General features: G+C 50.8%; 1 protein-coding gene across 1 annotated transcript; it reads right to left on the bottom strand.

The window, feature by feature from the left end:
• Positions 1-1,348: 1,348 nt before the first annotated feature.
• On the bottom strand, positions 1,349-18,312 carry TLCD3A (TLC domain containing 3A). The gene is made up of 5 exons (XM_061604838.1): positions 18,024-18,312; positions 9,725-9,808; positions 6,379-6,592; positions 5,584-5,679; positions 1,349-4,590 (listed from the first exon to the last, which is right to left on the bottom strand). The coding sequence occupies exons 1-5, from the start codon at positions 18,143-18,145 to the stop codon at positions 4,318-4,320; spliced, it is 789 nt and encodes a 262-aa protein (XP_061460822.1). The 5' UTR covers positions 18,146-18,312; the 3' UTR covers positions 1,349-4,317.
• Positions 18,313-19,531: the final 1,219 nt, after the last annotated feature.

Below are 19,531 nucleotides of genomic sequence, written 5' to 3'. Positions count from 1 at the left end.
ATATCCCGCCCTTCCTCCCAAAGTGAGCCCAGGGTGGCAAACAGATGATGGAGCACTAGAAACAGCTTTAAAACAAAACGTCTTTTTTCAAAGTATCTTTAAAAGCCATTCCAGCACAGATGCAGACTGGGATGAGGTCTCCACTTAAAAGGCTTGTTGAAAGAGGAAGGTCTTCAGTAGGCACCCAAAAGACAACAGAGATGGTGCCTGTCTGATATTTAAGGGGTGGGAATTCCGAAGGGTCAGGGCCACCACGCTAAAGGTCCGCTTCCTATGTTGCGCGGAACGGACCTCCTGATGAGATGGAGAGCCAGTGTGGGCATAGTGGTTAGAGTGTTGGACTACGACCTGCCAGAGACATGTGTTCGAATCCCCATTCAGCCATGAAGTTCACTGGGTGACCTTGGACCAGTCATTGCTTCTCAGCCATACCTACCCCACAGGGTGGGTGTGGGGATTAAATGAAGGAGAACTGTGTACGCCACCTGCAGCTCCTTGGAGAAAATATGGGATGTGAACACAATAAATAATAATAATGGTATCTGCCGGAGGCCCTCACCTGCAGAGCGCAGTGATTGACTGGGTCTATAAGGGGCAAGATGATCTTTCAGGTATCCTGGTCCCAAGCTGTATGGGGCTTTGCACACCAGAGCCAGCACCTTGAAATTAGCTTGCTCAAAGAGGAACAGGAAAATGATCCTGTTTGACTGACCACCAGCAAAGTGGGATAGCCAGGCTTTGGGTATTTATATGAGGCCTTGCCCATCCGGAGGCTTTCTACCAGCTGCCAATCAAGGGGGCTGCTGTTGCACATAACTGTGATTTCCATTTGTGCCTGTAAGGGGTTTGAAGACCTGCACAGTTCCCAGCAGCTTCCTAGCTCAAGCCGTTGGGAGTCCTCAAACCGGACCCAGGCTGATCTCCAAATCGGTCCAAGGCGCAAACGCCAGAAAGGAGGCAGAATGAAACAATCTCAGCACCTGCAGGGAACCTTTGGCCCTCCAGATGCTGCTGAACTACATCTCCCATTGTCCCTGGCCGTTGGCCATGCTTGCTAAGGGGCTGATGGGAGTTGTAGTTCAGCAACATTTGGAGGGCCAAAGGATCCCCGCGCCTGGTCTACAGGTGGGAAACCTGTATCCCCTCTGCAGATGTTGTTGGGATTTCCAGCACCCAGCACGGCCAATGCTCAGTGGAATGATGGGAGGTGGAGTCCAGATGTTTCTGGAGGGCACCAGATTCAGGACATCGCTACTTCCTACGTTTCAGAGTAGCCTGAAAAGTTAAAGGGGATAGTGACTCAACGTTAGGAACTAAGAGGAAGAGAATCAAGAGTCGACAGTTCAGATTTCTCAGCAGGTATCTTTTATTTGACTGCTTTCAAAACACAAAAACCCAAGGCTGTAATCTTAAGGGAGAAAACAACAGGGATTTCAGTGATGTAAAACCATTTGCGACAAAGTCGTTTGCTTCTTCACCCATTTCGTCAGGGCCGTATCACAGTAAAAGGGAACTCTCGTCCTCGAGATCTGCCAGGCATTGCCATTGATGCCCCGCAAGACTTTTGGCTGCTCCCGGCAAAGAGTAGTGTAAACAGTGAAAGTGGCTATTGCGTTTTGGCAGGTCTAGGCACTTCTTTATGATCTTTTGGAGGACCCAAACATGAAAGTGTCAAATCCTCTGCTTAAGGGAGATTAGAAGAAACTATCTTATTTACAATATGTTCCTTGTCTTTTATCATTCTTTGGAGGGGGCCGAGCAAAATGTAAATATCTAGGGCAGCATGGGAAACCACTGGCCCTCCAGATGTTGCTGGATTCTTAATGCCCATCATTCCTGGCAAGGGAGCTTTCTTTCAAAGGAAAAATAACTCGCAGGCCTACACCTCGCTGGAGACGTAAATAGGTCATGATTTCTAGGTGGTCTCCAAAGTGGCGATTGCAAGATAAGCCAGAGGCTTATCAAAGCAGCCAAAAGGGGGGGAAGAAAGGAACTTTTGTGGGGGGAAAGTGATTTGAGGGTCATTTTTCTTCCTGTTGTGTGAAAGGCACATTATCCGTCTTAATAAAAAAGGCAAGCTGGAAGATATAGCCATGATCAGAACTTTTGGTATTCAAGAGGAGGGGGAACGCAATGTTGTGCAACTCTTGTCATCCCTGACCATTGGTTGTGCTAGCAGCTGGGCACTGAAATTCAGAAAAAGGCAACAAAAATTATCGAGGGGTTGGAGCAACTCCCCTATGAGGACAGGTTACAACATATGGGGCTTTTTAGTTTAGAAAAGAAAGAGGGGGAAGCGAGTAAAAGGGGGGATATGGTATATTAAAATTATGCACCGTATGGAAAAAAGCAGATAGAAAATTCTCCTAATACTATTACTTGGGGCCATCCAGTGAACCTGAATGTTGGAAGATTCAGGACAGACAAAATGCACAGCACAACGTTAAAACGGCCACCAACCTGGCGGCTTCAAAAGAGGGTTCGATCAATTCATGGAGGATCAGGCTATCAGTGTTGACTAACCCCAGTGTCTATGTTTTCCCTCCCCTGTCGGAGGCAGGAGGATTCTGAATTCCAGTTGTTGGAATGGGAACCACAGAGTTGCAGTTGTGTTCAGGACCCGCTTGCGGGCTTCCCATTGGGACATGTGGTTGGCCACTGTGAGGATACTGGACTAGACGGGCCCCCTTTGATCCGCCTGCAGGGCTCTTCTCAATAAAGTCCAGCCACACCTGGAAGGGACGATGCTGGCTACCTCTCCTCCAGAGGAGGGATCATGCTCTCAAAAGGGTTGCTAATTCAAAACCAGTAGCATTAATCACCAGAAAATGTTCCTGTAGGCAGAATGGCACTTGAGTGGTGAGATCCCAGAAAGATCAAAACGAGGAGCTAGAAAAGGATAAACACTTTGGCTTCTCCTTGGTCAAGCTGCTCAGGGTCTGGGTGCTCCACCCCAAGCTATGACATCATGGTCCCTCTGTCCCACCAGCTTCACCAAGAAGAAATTTGGCTGAGGAAGTGACGGGGCCCCTCCCGTCGGGAAACGAAGAGATTATGCAAGGGCTGGGGGACCAGCATCTCTCTCAGTGGCCAACTCCCATCAGCCCCAGCCATCATGGCCAAGGGAGATGGGCGTCTGGCAACATCCAGAGGGCCATGTCTTCTCCACGCCAGGATGAACCTGAAGACCTGTCCGCAGACCTCTTGTTTTCCAAACAGGTGGCCACCGTCACCATCTTAAGCCCGAGGTGCCGATTGCATAGGGAAGCTCCGCCCCAGTGTGGCGTGTTGCACGTCCCGTGGCGCTGCTAGCGTGGGCGTTTGCGCTAGAATCGCCAGGGCCTTCCCAAAGTATAAACGGTATGGGGAACCGCTCAACAGGTTCCAACCTGGGCGCTGACATGTTTGAATTGGCCACAGGGCCGGATCCCAAGGGGGGACGCTCCCCTCCTTCCTCGCAGCTGCCTGGTCATCCACATCCCAAATATGTTGACCGGACCATACAACGGCCCGCATTTTTTCTAAACACTGACTCCGTATCACTTGCCCCGTTTTGACAGCTAGGGATTGATGTCCTTACAGTGGAAGTGCAGCTTGAATAAGCCGAACCGGCGCATCAATTCCAAGCCCAGGGTTTTGTTTTGAGTACCAGAACTGAACGGAGCACACAGTCCTCTCACGCAAAAAAATATCCACTCTGGGTTATGCCCTCTCCTCTCCTGCCCCTCAAAAGGTTTCTTCATTTCTGCGGTATCTTTGGGGTGAGGAGAGGGGGAAGCATTATTTTCTTGCCGCTGTTGCTCAAGACTTGGGAGGCAACAAATCCTTGTCAGTCGATCATAAATCATCCAGAGATCTACTACCAGCAGAGCCAGATCTACATTCTGCCCACCCCTGCCCTGGAGGTTAAGATGGGCCCGGGGGGGAGGTGGATCCTGACACACTCTGTTCTGCTAGCCACCAGCAACTTTCAGGGTCCCAGCGCTCGACATCTGGCTTCCCATTGGGGGAGCTGGTTGGCCACTGTGAGAAGAGTGCTGGATTAGATGAGACCCCTTTGAGCTGATGCAGCAGCCGGGCTCTTTCCCATGCAGTCGTGAGCTCTGTGCACACAAGAGATGCACTTTCTCGTCAAAACAAACAGAAACCCAGCCGCGTTCCTGCCGTATGGCAACGGATTTAACCCAGGCATCGGCTGAAGGTCATCAGTTCCCCCAGGGCGAAACCTTTGCAGGTTCCAAACGGAGAGGTCCCCTACAATGCTGATTCGGAAAGTCGAGGCAGCCTGGTTGTTGCGGGACAGGCGCAAGGCCGCCGTTATCTGGCTCGGTCTGGAGCCGGTGAGCTGCTGTAAAGCCGCAGGGCCTTCCGGCAGATGAGGGCGAACCAGTAGAGCTGTGGGGCGATGAGCAAGGCGTTGGCCACGTTGCAGTGGAAGGGGATGTGGAAGGGCACCTTGTAGATGGAGAGGCCTGTCTGTTGGGCATAGGCCCAGTACATGAAGGGGAAGAGGAGGATCCGGCAGACGAAGAAGGTCACCAACACGAGGATCCCATTCACTTTGTGCAAGAGAGAATCCTGCAGTTTCAGCTGACCAGACAAACGAAAGGAGAATAACATTGAGAAGGTTGACAAAGGAGCCCCCCGCCATCCCAACCAGGGAAATAACATCTGCTGCAGCAGCAACGCTGGGCTAGTTTAGCGCACTGAAAAATAAAAGCCACTTGACTAATTCAAGGCTTTTGTGAGCCCAGAGACAGAGAGGAGGGTGCCTGATGTGTTTCTGGATGATTTAGTGCTCTGGCTTCACCTCTGCTAGAGAGGTGAGGAGCGTAATTTTGCCACATCTCTGAATCAAGCTATTTGTTACTCCTAATGCAGGAAGGCATCGGGATTATCCACCTGTGGAAGAAGCCACCTGTTGTGTCTCTGAAGGAGACATGCTCAGAGCTCACCTCCTTCCACTCAGCGGCCACCAGGAGTGGCTCATTCTGATTTTTCTTTGCACTGACTGGATCACTCAGTGCATAGATGCTGCAGGATTACCTGCCCTCAGAGGAGGCTGACCACTGTCTCTGTGCAAGTCCCTGCTCTGGCCTTGCTCTCCTTCCACCAACCAGCTGCAGGCTGGTTGTTCCCCATCTCCATGTCTGCTGTTACTGGACCAGCCCTTGAAGCAGAGCAGGGGCCTTTCTTGCTCACAGAGGAGCCTACCCATCATATCTCTGTGTGAGTGACCGCTCTGACGTCTTTCCAGTCAGCTTTTGCTGGAGGAAAGTAAATCAGTGGTGCATCTGCACCGGACCTTTCAATCATTTTCAGAGTCGCTGCCGTAGCACGTTTGCCGTCTCTCCGAGAAGACTCCCCAATTGCTTCTGTGTATGAGTCACTGTTCTGCGCTGTTGTTGTTTAACATCAGTGACTCATGGAGAAACAGAGGCAGGGGATTCCAAGCATTTTTGCCTTCAGAAAACCAGCTGCTTTCAACCTCAGAGTGAAATGTGTCCCTAATTTTAACTTGGGCGTAAAAGGAACCAGTGCGTTGGGCCTCAAACGTTTGAGAGTCCAGGATTGCTGTATTACCTGCATAAGGATCTTGCCCAGTGATACAAAGGGGGTGCTCAACTCAGCCGTGAAGATGCACCCGACGAAGAAGTCTCCAAGCTCTCCTCTGAGGTGCTGTGAATAAACATTTTTAAGATTTTAGTGGGGGGGGGGGAGAGCTATCGCACGTGGCTTTCAGCTCATCAACCCTACAAGGCACTAAAATTGGTGCAGACAAGTGGTGGGAAGCCTTTTTCAGACTAAGGGCCGCATCCCCTTCTGGACAACCTTCCAGGGGCCACACGTCCGTGGTGCTTGGCACCAGAGGAAAAAGTGCGCGGAGCGACAACTGTAAATTTTTACCTTTACACAGTAGGCTCACTTCTAGCACACACTCGGGGAGAGTGCTGACGGCCAGACCGAGACGCCCAGAGGGCCGGATTTGGCTCCGGAGGGCCAGAGGTTCAACCACCACTGAGCAGGAGTGATTTCACCTTCAAAGCTGGGGAACTCAGAGCAGGGCTTTCTGAGGGGCTGCCCCAGTTCTGTGGGAGAGCATCTCTGTTTTTGTTTTCTAACATTATTGTTTTACGTTGCTTGGAGGCCTTCGGGTCATCAGTGACTAATAAATCTAATAAATAAATGATGTCTAGGACAGGGGTAGGTAAGGTGCTGCCCTCCAGGTTTTAGACTACAACTCCCATCAGCCCCAGTCAATGTGGCCAACGGCAAGGGAGGATGGGAGCTGTAGTGGAGGGCACCAGACCCAGAACATGCTCTGCCAGACCTAGAACACGTCAAATCCCTTTAGGAAAAAGAAGAAAGCGGTCTCACCACAGCCACCGGCGTGAGGATGATGAGAATGAAGAGGTGATGTGTCACCATCAGCCTCTCGCTCCGCAGGAAACTCTTGACGCTGGCCAGGGAGTGCTTGGCCTCCGCCTCCCCCTTCTCCTCGCACTTGTGCCAGTGGCAGAGGTACATGACGTAGATGTCATAGGTCATGTAGGAGACCACGATCCAGATGTACTCGCTCGCCATCCAGTGCCTGGTCAGAGAGGGCAAGCAAAGGCATGGTGTGAATGGGGTCGGGCCGTGTTTGCAGACATTGCGCGCCTAACCGGGACCTGAACCTTATCAGCTTCACCGCGCTTGAACATGCCCACGTTTCAAATTTGAAATCGGGCGTTCAAAAATGGTTGCCGCTGGGGAAAGTCCACGTTTCAAACCTTGGGTTCTATCGGAGCAGGTCCGTTGAAGTCAACGGGCATGACCAACTTAGCTTCATTAATTACAATGGGTCTAAATTTTTGAATTCAACATTTGGCCAAATTCCCCCCCCTCCACGTTTCCATTCCAGTTGGTCATCATAAGAACTACGATTTCATTTTAATAATTGGTTTGCGAGTTTGCTTTCCCTGTCCCCCTCTTCCCTCCTCATCTCTTTTTCCTTTTGTGTCATGTGTTTCAGATTGTAAGCCTGCAGACTGAATGACTTGCATTTAGGCTGCCTCCAAACGTGGAGGCTCCATATAGCATTACGATTAGTATCCCCTAAATAGGTTAATTTTCCTTCATGATTCATATACCCCTTATTTGTTTTAAAGCTAACACCCTGCCTATGGCAGTGAGTTCCACATGTTTACTGCACGTTGTGTGAAAAAGAACGTACTTCTGTTAATCCTGAACTTGCTGCCCACCATCTGCTTTGGATATCCCTCAATGTTCTAGTACCATAGGAGAAAAAAAGTTTTCCCCTTTCTGTCTCCATGCTAGAGAATTATAAAGATGGAAGGGGACTTGGTGGTCATCTAGTCCAGCCCACTGGTCAATGCTGGATCAGTCGTAACTTTATATTTCTCAAATTGTATCCTTGTTTTGTTCTGTTTACCCACTTACCCCCCCCAAAAGCCCTGTCAATTCAAATTGCTAGCAAATAAGCATAAAAAGCTGTGTATTTTTTTTACCAAGTGAGACCTTTGACAGTGCATCATTGCACAGGTTAGCAGTGACTCTCTGGGGTTTCAAACAAGGCGACATGCCGGGGATTGAACCTGGGACCTTCAACATACAAGGCAGGTGCTCTGCCACAAGTCATCTGTTGGGAATGCTTTGGTTTGGATTCCTGCATTGAGCAGGGGGTTGGACTTGATGGCCTTATAGGCCTCTTCCAACTCTACTGTTCTATGAATCTAAGTTGTGGTCCTTCCCCTAATAGTAAAGCAAGTTTCTAGTCCTCATGGTTCAGAATAAATGGTTGAAACAGGAAGCTGCCTTATACCGAGTCAAACCACTGGCCCATCTGGCTCAGTGTCAACACTGATTGGCAGCAGCTCTCCAGGAGTTCTGACCCGGGGACGTTTCCAGCCCTACATGCAGACGCTGGGGCTTGAACCCGGGACCTTTTGCCATGCAAAGCAGGTGCCCTGCCACTGAGCTACGGCCCTCCCGCAAAATGTTGGCCACAGATGCTTTGGAGCAGGCAAACCGGTTCACTTTTATCCCAGTCCCTCACTGCCTGCGACGATCTCCCCTCCCTCTTTGCTCTTAACTTGCTCAATTGTGGAACCTGAGCCCTGACAGGCGGGGGAGAAGGAGGGAAGGGCCTTTTTTGGGTGTCCCCTGATGCAACGATTTCTGCAAAGTTTTCCACTCTTTGTGCAATACCTGCCTTGTCAAAAGGGCCTGTTGGGAAAGAGATTAACATTTCCCCCATTTGCTGAACGCTGGGATGGAGCTTTGCCCAGAGTGGGGAAGGCGTTCAACTGATGCAATGCGACCAGTTTCGAACAGAATTTAGACCCACCCATCTGGCCTGCAAGAAGGTTTAGACCAGGGGTGCCGAACGTCTGTTGGGACGCCCACTCCCATCAACCCCAACAACCGGCCATGCTGGCTGCCAGAGTTCAGTATTATCTACATGGATCCCCACACACACCTGAAGCTAGAGAGCCGCTGCCAGCCAGTGTCGACAATACTAAGCTAGATGGACGAAGAGTCTGACTTGGTAACAGGCAGCTTCCTACAGAGCTCGGTGGCAGGGCATCTGTTTTGCATGCAAAAGGTCCTGGGTTCAATCCCTAATGACATCTCCAGGTAGGGCTGGGAAACGCCACCCCAGTCTGAAACGCTGGAGCGCTGCTGCCAGTCAGGGTAGACAGCACAGAGGTAGATGGATCAATTGGCTGACTTGGCGCAAGTCAGCTTATGTTTCTGTTTAAATCAGCCCTTACATTTGGAACCATGAGGACTGGAATCTTGCTTTATTTTCAGTAGCAGAGCGCATGCATTACACGCAGAAAGTCCTAGGCTCAGTCACCAGCTACATCTCCAGGTAAGGCTGAGAGCATCCTCCTGTCTGAATTCCTGGAGAGCCGCTGTCAGTCCATGTAGACCAGGAGCAGCCAACATGGCACCCTCCAGATGCTGCAGACTACAACTCCCATCAGCTCCCAGGGGGCACCATGTTAACTCCACGAGATGGACCAATGGTCTGACTCAGTAAAAGGCAACTCCCTATGTTCCTAACCTATCTCATTTTGGCTCGATCCTCAGAGCCCCCTTCAGGCGCAGAAGGGAATTGCAGTGTCTATATGACATCAGCGCCTCTTGATTGGTGGGCAGGATGAAGCCCCTAGATTGGCCACGGCCTGGTATAAATACTGAAGAGCCTGGCTTTCTGCCCTCAGTTGCCCGACAGAGTAGGACCCTCCGCCTCGTTGTGCTTCCAGTTGGAGAACACGCACCCCAGATCTGGATTTGGGCCTCGACAACATATGGGAAGCTGTCAGACTACAAGTCCATCTAGCTCAGTATTGTCTATGCTGACTGGCAGCAGCTCTCCAGGATTTCAGATCAGGTCTCCCAGCCCTACCAGGAGATTGAACCTGGGGGCCCTGAGCTTTGCCCCTTCCCTGTCGCAGAACAATTCACTTACTGAGTTATCATCTAAAGTCAAGCCATATAATGGCCAAGAGTGGGCCGTTTGATCCCATCCGGCCCCAATCCCCATGTGTATACTCAGAAGACATGCACACGCCCCAGTGAATTTAAGGGGATTTGTTCCAGGAGGGGGAGACGACTGTTATCAAAGCACCTTGCGGGTGAAAGTCCTCTAGGGAGCCCGGCTGAGAATCTGTGCGCCTGGCTTCAGTTGACCACCCTCCTTTTTTCAAATTACCTGTCATGCACCACATCCTTGCAGCTGAAGATGACAATGATGCCGGAGAGTGTGGCCATCGTGGCCTGGACAGACGACACCAGCCTGGGGAGAGGCATGGAGAGAAATCATCAGAGGGAAGTGTTGGCACTGTGGCCTTACTGTGGCAAAGTACCATCCTTGATGGTACACGTCTGTGGTCCTCCAGATGTTGCCAGACTACAGCTCTCATCATCCCTGACCATGGGCTATGCCAACAGGGGGAAATGGGAGCTGGAGTCCCACAACATCTGGAGGACCACAGACATTCCCCATCCTCAATCAACAGAACTTTATAGTTTTTGTCGTTATATGCCTTCAAGTCGATCACGACTTATGGCGACCCTATGAATCAGTGACCTCCAAGAGCATCTGTCGTAAACTACCCAGTTCAGATCTTGCAAGTTCAGGTCTGTGGCTTCCTTTATGGAATCAATCTATCTCTTGTTTGATTTTTTTCCCCTTTTTCTACTCCCTTCTGTTTTTCCCAGCATTATTCTCTTTTCTAGTGAATCATGTCTTCTCATTCTGTGTCCAAAGTATGATAATCTTAGTTTTGTCATTTTAGCATCTAGTGATAGTTCTGGTTTAATTTGTTCTAACACCCAATTATTTTTCTTTTTCGCTGTCCGTGGTACCCGCAAAGCTCTCCTCCAGCACCACATTTCAAATGAGTTGATTTTTCTCTTACGCACTTTTTTTCACTGTCCAACTTTCACGTAGATAGAGAAGAGTTTTTCTTCTCTAAGTGCACTGGCTTCCAATTTGGTTTCCGGGCTCAGTTCAAAGGGCTGGTTTTGACCTATGAAGCCTTCTATGGCTCAGGACCCCAATGCCTCAAGGAATGCCTCTCGCAATATGTGCCCCTTCCAAAGGAGGTGCAGAGAGTGGCAGCACTAATGGGGCCTTCTCCGTGGCAGCCCCGTTTGTGGAACACTCTCCCCAGGGAGGTACACCTGGCACCATCAGGATCCATCTTTAGGTGCCAGCCAAAAACATTTCTCCCAGGTGTTTGATTCTGAACACTGGAAGGCTTTTGGTGGGCTTCTGTTGTTACTGCACTGCCTGATGCACTCGTTTGTTTGCAATTTTTATTACATGTTTTTTAATCTTTTGCTTTTTAAATTAATTTTTTTATTAACTGTCCGTCGCTTTGAGTGCAGACGTTTGTGTAGGAAAGCGACTCACAAATTTAATAAATAAATACATAAGATATTTTCCCCTCCTGCTCTCGTAACTCTAGAACTCGTAGACACCCAGCGAAGCTGAATGCTGGAAGATTCAGGACAGACAAAAGGAAGGGTCACTTCATCCAGCGCGAGGTTTAAACCGGCGGTTCCCACACTGTGGCTCACAGCTTCGCTCAGGTGAAGTCTGTGGATTTGTGGCCGAAGGTGGACGATGGCACATCGAACGCGTCAAGATTTTTCGTTGCATTTCATCGCTCTTTTAATTTCTTATATTGCATTTCACTGAATTCAAACTGTAATACTGTAAGATACTATATATAAGAAGCAATAGAAAGGGAATTTTTAAAAAACATACAGCATCTAGCTCAACGCATTACAGTTCTTTTGACAGGCAGAAAATTAGTTACGGATCCTTAAAGGGTACAGGAGGACCCTCCACCATTTTCATGTGGTCCATGGGGGGGAAATGTTTGGGAGCCACGGGTGAGTTGGTTTATTTATATAATATTAGATTTATATCCCACCCTTCTTCCCAGAAGGAGCCCAGTGATAGTTTAAACTATAGAGTTTGCTCTTCACAAGAGGGAGCGATCGCCACCAACTTGGATGGCTTTAAAAGGGGGTTAGACGATGGCTACGCCCTCCTCCCACTCTCGGCCTCAGAACGCCAGTCGCTGGCGATCTCACCTGAGGAGAGTGCTAATGCGCTCAGGCCTCGCTTGCGGGCTTTGCATGGGGAACTCAAAGCCTTTCACATGCCTGATCTAGCCCAGGGGTTCCCAAACAGTGGTCCGTGGACCACCAGTGGTCCACGTCCCTCATTCAGGTGGTCTGCCGCACGCCGGTAAAAATGCAATTCAAAATCGTACAGCATCTAGCACGGCATTACAACTGCTGCAAGAGACAGAAAAATGAAGTTTGAGAAACCCTAGCCTAGTCCTATAACCCCTTACAACAACCCTGCAAGGCGGGGGCGGGGAGGCTGCGGCCTTCCAGATGCTATCGGACTCCAACCCCGGATGGCCAGCCTGGCCAACAGTCCAACGACATCTTCAGGACCGCAGATGCCCCCCTCCCACTGCCCCTGTAAGGTAAGCCAGTATTATGAGCCCCCGTTTTGTTACAGGGGGAACCGAGAGCGGAGAGCCAGCAGCTTGCCAAAGGTCATGGCAGGGGCAAGATTGGAACCCAAGACTTCCTGAATCGCAGCGTAGCGTTGTTTGAACTGGAGGGGGGGGCACTCACAGCTGCGCCACAAACGGTTTTAAACCTTTGAAGACAGTTCGGAAGCTACAACTAGTGCAAAATGCGGCGGCCAGATTGCTGACAAGGACCAAGCGGTCCGAGCATATAACACCTGTTCTGGCCAGCTTGCACTGGTTGCCAATATGTTTCCGGGCTAGATTCAAAGTGTTGGTATTAACCTATAAAGCCTTATACGGTGCGGGACCACGATACCTTGCGGAACGCCTCTTCCGATATGAACCGGCCCGTGCACTACGTTCTGCTACGAAGGCCCTCCTCCGGGTTCCAACTCACAGGGAGGCCCGGAGGGTGATGACAAGATCTAGGGCCTTCTCAGTGGTGGCCCCCGAACTATGGAACAGTCTCCCCGAGGAAGTACGCCTGGCGCCGACTCTGCTTTCCTTCCGGCGCCAGGTCAAAACCTTCCTATTCTCTGAAGCATTTTAAGTTGCACTGATTTACTTTTAAAAATGTTTATTGTATTGGATTGTTGATTGTATTTTAGTATTATTTTGTTATTCATTGTATTTTTATGCTGTTTTATGTTCACCGCCCAGAGAGCTATTGCTAGTCGGGCGGTATATAAATTTAATAAATAAATAAATAAATAAACCCTAATTGGCAAGGTCATTGTGTCTATCTGGACACAAGGCAAATATCCTTAAATCAATAAATACTTGCTATTTATACATTCTTTCTCTGGCAAGAGCCCACGTTGTGTTTGGTGTTCCAGAGGGCCGTCTGTTTGGCCTCTTGGAAGACTCGCTAGCTGGGGGCGGCCGGAGGGACAAACTATGCGCAATTGCCACTTTGCTGAGCATTGCAAATCGGGCGGGCAGGGGGCTAGCTTAGCAGCAGCACCCAAGCTCCGGGCACACCTTCTCCCCAAAGACTTCCAAGCATTTCCTGGACTTTGAAATGTCCAAAAAGGAAAGTGGCGCATGGAAGTGAGCCAGAGGGAAAAGCGATAGGGTGCAATGTGCATGCAAATCATGTGCTTTGCATTCCGCTTACATGCAGTGAAGGATGCCTCATTTGGGTGAGATGGGAACCGGCCTCCCAACATCAGAAGAGCCTGGCTGCTGGATCAGGCCAGTGGCCCGCCTAGTCCAGCGTCCTGTCTCACAGATGCCAGCCACATGCCCCCAGTGGGCAACCCCCAAAGCAGGACCTGAGCACAACAGCAACTGTCGCCACTTGCAACACCCCAGCATTGCATTCAGAGGCACACTGACAGTGGAGGTGGAACCTAGCCATCATGGCTAGTAGCCACCGATGGCCTTATCTCTCATTAATTTGTCCAGTCCTCTTTGAAAAACTGTCCAAGTGAATGGCCATCGCTGCATTCAATGCCATAGTATTAACTACGGACTGCGTGGAAAAAAATCTTCCTTTTGTCTGACCTGAATCTTCGAGCATTCAGTTTCGCTGGATGTCCAAACGTTCGCCTGTGACGAGAGAGGCAGAGCGACTTTACCCGCTTTCCAACAGATGTTCTTATGAGAGATTTTAATCAGACGCGTGAGTAGAGTGTGCCCTGAATTTCAATTTTAAACCCTTTTAAGACTAAAAGTTTGATTTGTTTCCCTTCAAGGACAGGAAAGATCACCATTTTGTGGTAGAGAGCCTGCTTTGCGGGCAGAACGTCCCCAGTTCAATCCCCAGCAACTCCAGTTAAAAAAAAAAAAAAAAAAGATGAGACAGCAGGTGATGGAGAAGAGCCGTCTCTGCTGGAGACCCTGGGGAACAAGCTGCCAGTTACGGCAAGCAACATTAGGCTAGTTGGGCAAGGCAACTTTCTGTGTCCTGATGTACGGGTGGATAAAGAGGATTACGTGTCTCGAATTCACAGCCTCTTGATTCTGTTTGGGAGGCTCTGCTGTCAACAGACAGGGTGGAAGGCAACTGTTGAAGAATTCATCCCACCCAGACCAGTTCAGCTCTCCCAACCAGAATCGCCACGGGCGTTTTCAGAGACGGGGAACAACTCCCCTGCAAGCAAGGCCTCGGGACTGACTGTGACAGCAGCAACCAGAGCCCCTCTCTCACCCCAGAGGTCTCGGCTACCTTTCTCCAACCTTGTGCCCCCAGATGATGTGGGACCACAACTCCCGTCATTCCCAGACGGCATGGTCAACTGTCAGGGATGATGGGAGTTGTAGTTCATCAACATCTGGCGGCACGAGGTTGAAGAACAGTGGCCTAGGCCACCCTTCCCCAGTTGAGTGCCCTTTAGAGATGTTCCTGGCCACTGGACACGCTAGCTGGGGCTGTTGAGAGCTGGAGCTCGAGGAAGCCTTTTAAAATAGAGATATCCCACCACCGTCTGCATCGATATTGAAATTGTTTTTAGGTGTTTTAATCGCTTTATCGTTTGTCTGTTCGACGCCCTGGGCTCCTGGAGGTTATAAATTTAATAAATCATCACTACAGCAAGATCTGGAGGGTATCAGGTTTCAGGGAAAGGCTGGCCTGGATGCTGTTGAGACAGCACTCTGCACATTTTTCCACGGCAGACGAACAGGGGTCACCTTAAAAGTCCTACTAGACTGGACTTGTTGGATATTTGGTGGGAGTAACAACGGTAAAGCCTCTGCCCATTTTGTCTGGGGATGGAAAATTCCGGACGGGCTGACATTGCAAGTCGCTAGACTTCAGTGTGCGAGAAGTTGCTAGTTCTCAACAAGTAGGGTTGCCTTCTTTCCCCTCGTGATTCAAACACAGACCAGTATTGTCTTGCTGCCACAAATAATGAGGGTGGGTGGGGAGGAAGACACAGCTGATTAAATGCCCTCGTGGACACGAGTTAATCCCCGAGGACACCTCCCAGTACCGTGGGTTCACCGACAAAGGTGCATCCTTTTAACTTTGGATTCACCCAGTGTAGGATAACAATTTTACACCCTGACCCAAGGCCAGGGCAGCACAGTGGTTAGCATATCAGGCTCGAGGAGGTGAGACCTGGGTTCAGATCCCACAGCCTTGAAATTCACCAACCAGCTTTATTTAATTAAGTTCTTTACGATTTAGTTTATATTCCACCCTTCCTCCCAGCAGGAGCCCAGGGCGGCAAACAAAAGCACTAAAAACACTTTAAAACATCATAAAAACAGACTTTAAAATAAATTAAAATAAAACATTTTTAAAAACATTTTTTTAAAAAAAGATTTCAAAACATCTTTTTTTTAAAAAAAGGTAAAAAAAAATTTTTTTAAGAAGGTTTAAAAACATATTAACAAGCAATTCCAACACAGACGCAGACTGGGGTAAGGTCCCTGCTTAAAAGGCTTGTTGAAAGAAGGTCTTCAGTAGGTGCCCAAAAGATGACAGAGATGGCGCCTGTCTAATATTTAAGGGGAGGGAATTCCACAGGGTCGGTGATGCCACACACGGCTTTGATGAGCAACACTCCACAAGGGCGGATTCAGGCACAACAATAGCTAAGGGCCAGCGGGATGGGGAATCCTTTTCAGCCTGAGGGCCGCATTCCCTTCCGGGCAACCTTCTGGGGGCCACCTACCGGTGTCCAGCAGGGCCAGGAGCAAAACTGGGCAGAGGAATGGAGATCAATGTCACCCTTGCGCGGTAGGCCAGGTTCTGCACATACTCCCCTCAGATCTCCATCGAGGCAAGCAAGTGGCACGATCAGAGTTCAAGCGCACATTCCCAGCCAGCCAAAAACCCTCGAGAAGGGTGCAAAGCAGGTCAGGTGAGGGGTGTGGCCTGGTGGGGAGTCCTGGGAGCCGGACAGAGGGGCCCAGAGGCTCTCCACCCCCAGCATAGACAGTACTTAGCTAGATGGGCCAATTGTCTGTGCTTCCTCTGTACAGTGCATTGTAAAGCCCTCGGGGCAGAGACTTGTCCTCCTACGCCTGGCAAAGCAGCACATAAAGAACAGGAAGGGCCGTTGTGCAGTGGCCAAAGGTCCCTGCCTAAAACCCTTCCGGGAGAGTTGCCAGTCAGTGCAGGCAATACAGAGCTAGGTGGTCTGATTCGGTATAAGGCTGCTGCCCTGTGCAAGAGTGGTGTGAACAGCGAGGTTCCTCCTGATCCTTGCTCTGTGCCCTTAACAGCAAAGGAACCACACAAGCCCCTTTCCTTTGGGCACCCTAGGGTGGGAATCCTGCATGCTGAGATCTAGCAATTTGAGCGTGTTCAAATGGACCGCCCAACCATCTTACCGCGCACACTGGCAGGGAAAATAAGTGGAATACGAAATATAAAAAATGGCTTCGGAGTGGTACGCAGACATCAGCCTTTTGCAACCCAGTGCCTTCCGGAGCCAGCTGGCTGGGGCAGATAGGAGTTGTAGTCCAAAACCTCCGGAGGGCACCGGGTTGCAGAAGGCTGGTAAAACTGAAAACAAGTGCCCTATCTTTGCAACTGCATCTTTATCTTTTTAAAATCCTTTTCCTCCAATTTTGCAAGTCACCCATAGAACCTTTTTTGTGATCTGGTGGGATGGAAATCCTGAAAATAGGTACAAGAAATAAATACCCATCCTGAAAATAAACATAAACCTGTTAGGGATAATCTTGCTTTTTTTTTTCCTGTTCCCGTTTCTGGCTGGCATTTTCTTCCCAACTACGTGCCCGTGCTGACTTTTTAAATTCCCTCTCCCCATTGGACACATATTCTGTCGCTCAGACTTTGGTGCTCCATTGCCCATGGCGAAACTTTCTAGCATCTTTCCTATGTCTCTGATTTTGGAGCTATTTCCCCCCTTGCAATATAAATTGCAGTTCTATTATATCGATCAATTGTATTAATAAAGATTAACGTTGGTCTACTATGGAGAGAGACTCACGGACTTGCGCACAGCGCAGAAACATTCCCAGCCCTACCCAGAGATGCCTTTGGGGATCAAACCCAGGGCCTTTTGCGTGCAAAGCAGGTTCTCTTATCACTGAGCTACAGCTCTGCCCTTCAGAATAGTCAAAATTCCAGTCCTCATGGTTCCGAACGAAGGGCTGATTTCAATAGGAACATAGGAAGCCAGGCCACCGGTACATGTAGCTCAGCGCTGTACACACTAGCTGGCAGCAGCCCTCCAGAGCTTCAGACAAGGAGTCCTCCCAGCCCTACCTGGAGATGCTGTCGGGGACTGAGCCTTCTGCGTGCAAAGGAGTTGCTCCACCACTGAGTTACGGCCCTTCCCCACAACTCCCTAGCCACATTCCCTAACGGACTAGATTTTCCCTCTAATCTGGCTGCAGATGTCCCTATTTCAACTTTTCCCTACCCTGAAAGCTGTGTGGAAATCCTCTTAGGAAACCAGGAACTACATATCAGGGCTGAGGAACCTGGTGCTCTCCAGATAGAGCAGCCAGCACGGCCAATGGTTAGGGCCAGCGGGCCTCCAGCCACGTCTCCAGGGCCTCGGGTTCCCTGGCGCCTCCCTCCGAAAGCCACCCTCGGTGTTAGTAGGTGGTCAACCTGGCCCCGTCCGACTTTTCCCAGAGCCTGCCGACGAACCCTGCGGCGCTCGAAAGCCTGCTCGGCTCTTAAAGCCACAGGCACCCCAGGTTGAACGGAGGAGGCGTCGAAGTCCCCGCGAGCTGCCTGCGCGTTCCTCGGTCCTTGCAGCCTCATTGTTTGGGGAATGAGGAAGGGGGGGACAGAGAGAGAGGGGGAAAGCGCCTTCCCTCGACCCTGATCCGCCAATTTCCAACTTCCCACGCCCCCTCCAACTTTCCGCCGGTTTTCATTCAGCCCCATCCGGTTGCCCAAGAGGATCCGGGTGGAATGCCTTCCCGTGCGTTTCCTCCTCCCTCCCTCGCCCCCGGGGTTCCCGGCGCCCCGTCTCCAAAGGGGGCCGCTCCGTCGGCGCCGGCAGCCTCCGTTACCTGCCGCTGAGGACGATCCGGTCCTTGAGGCTCCATGCCGGCGCGATCCAGCCCAGGCTCCGGACGGAGAAGGCGAAAAGTGCCGGGAAGAAAAGGGAGCCAAGGGCCAGCGTCTGCCACATCCCTCTGCCCCCGCCTTCCCGGCTCCGCGCAAGACCCGCCGCTCCGCTGCGCCGTCCAGGGGCTCCGGGGAACCTGTCCGCCGCGCGCGCCCCGCCGAAAGGAGAGGCTCCGCGGCGGTGCGCGCCGTGTTTGTCAACAGCAGGCCGGGCTGCGGCGGTGGAGGAGGAGCTGCCGTCGGGCGGGAGAGAGAGCGGGATGGAAGGGGCGGGCCGGTGGGGCCGCCTTCTGGCTCCCCGAGCGGCCGGCCCTTCCCCCGGAGTCGGCCGGAGCTTCACAGGGAGGGATGGGGGACAGGCCCTAAATGTTCGGGGGGGAGCATCTAAAAAGTGGGGGGGTCTTAATAAGTGTAATTACCTATTTGGGAGGGGAATCAGGGGGTGGGCCCACAGAGCCCCCCCCCCCACGCTACGGGTCTGGTGGGGAAAGCGAAAGGGAGGATCGTCCCCCTTCCTCCAAAAAAGAAAAAAAAACTCCCGCCCCCTCCGACTTTGCAGGATCCGTTGCGCGGCGATGGAGCTTTGGCAGCTTGAGCGTAGGGGTGTAGTGGTCTGGGGTCTCAGGCGGTGACTTTTTGGGGGGAGCAGGGTCTCTATGTCTCCAACATCCTATGAGCCAATCAGCATGAAAGGGGAGCTTGTTGGCCACTGAGAAGAGTCTTCAAATGTGTTTCCTTGTCCTTTCCGGCGGATTGGAGCCAATCAGAGTGAAAGGAAGTGAGTGAGCCACTGAGAAGACTCTTCTCAGTAGCTAACACTCTCCGCTTCCATGCTCATTGGCTCCCCAGGGAGGTCTGTGGTTGTGGGAGAAGACATTAATCCGGAACTCATTCGCAGCCCGGCGAGGGAGGATGGGAGGTGTCGTGGCTGCGAAGGGACCCTGCATTTTTGAATTTGCCACTACACTACTGCTTGAGGGGGGGGGAATTTGCAAAGCAAGCCTTCACAGATCTTCTCAGAAGTATGTCCCACTGAATTCAATAGGACCTACTCCTGGTTAACTGTAGGATTGCAGCCTTAGTACTTTAACAAGAAGTTGGCTAAGCATGCTTGGCTCTCCAGATATTATTATTATTGTTGTTGTTGTTGTTGTTGTTGTTACTACTACTACTACTACTATATTCATACCCCACTTTTTCTCCAAGGAGCTTAAGGTGGCTTCCATGACTCTTCCTCTCCCGCTCTTATCCTCACAGCACCCCTGTCAGATAGGTTAGGCTGTAAGACAGTGACTGGCCCGAGTTCACCCAGTGCGCTTCAGGGCTGAGTGGGAATTTAAAGCTAGAGAAACATACACCACACATGGCTTCCCCTGGCCCCAAGAATCCTGGGAACTGTTATTTGTTAAGGGTGCTTGGAATTGTAGCTCGGTGAGGGGTAAACTACAAT

This window comes from Rhineura floridana, chromosome 21 (genome assembly GCF_030035675.1).
Source record: "Rhineura floridana isolate rRhiFlo1 chromosome 21, rRhiFlo1.hap2, whole genome shotgun sequence".
Taxonomy (NCBI): Eukaryota; Metazoa; Chordata; class Lepidosauria; order Squamata; family Rhineuridae; genus Rhineura; species Rhineura floridana.
This window is presented reverse-complemented; position numbering and strand designations above follow the sequence as displayed.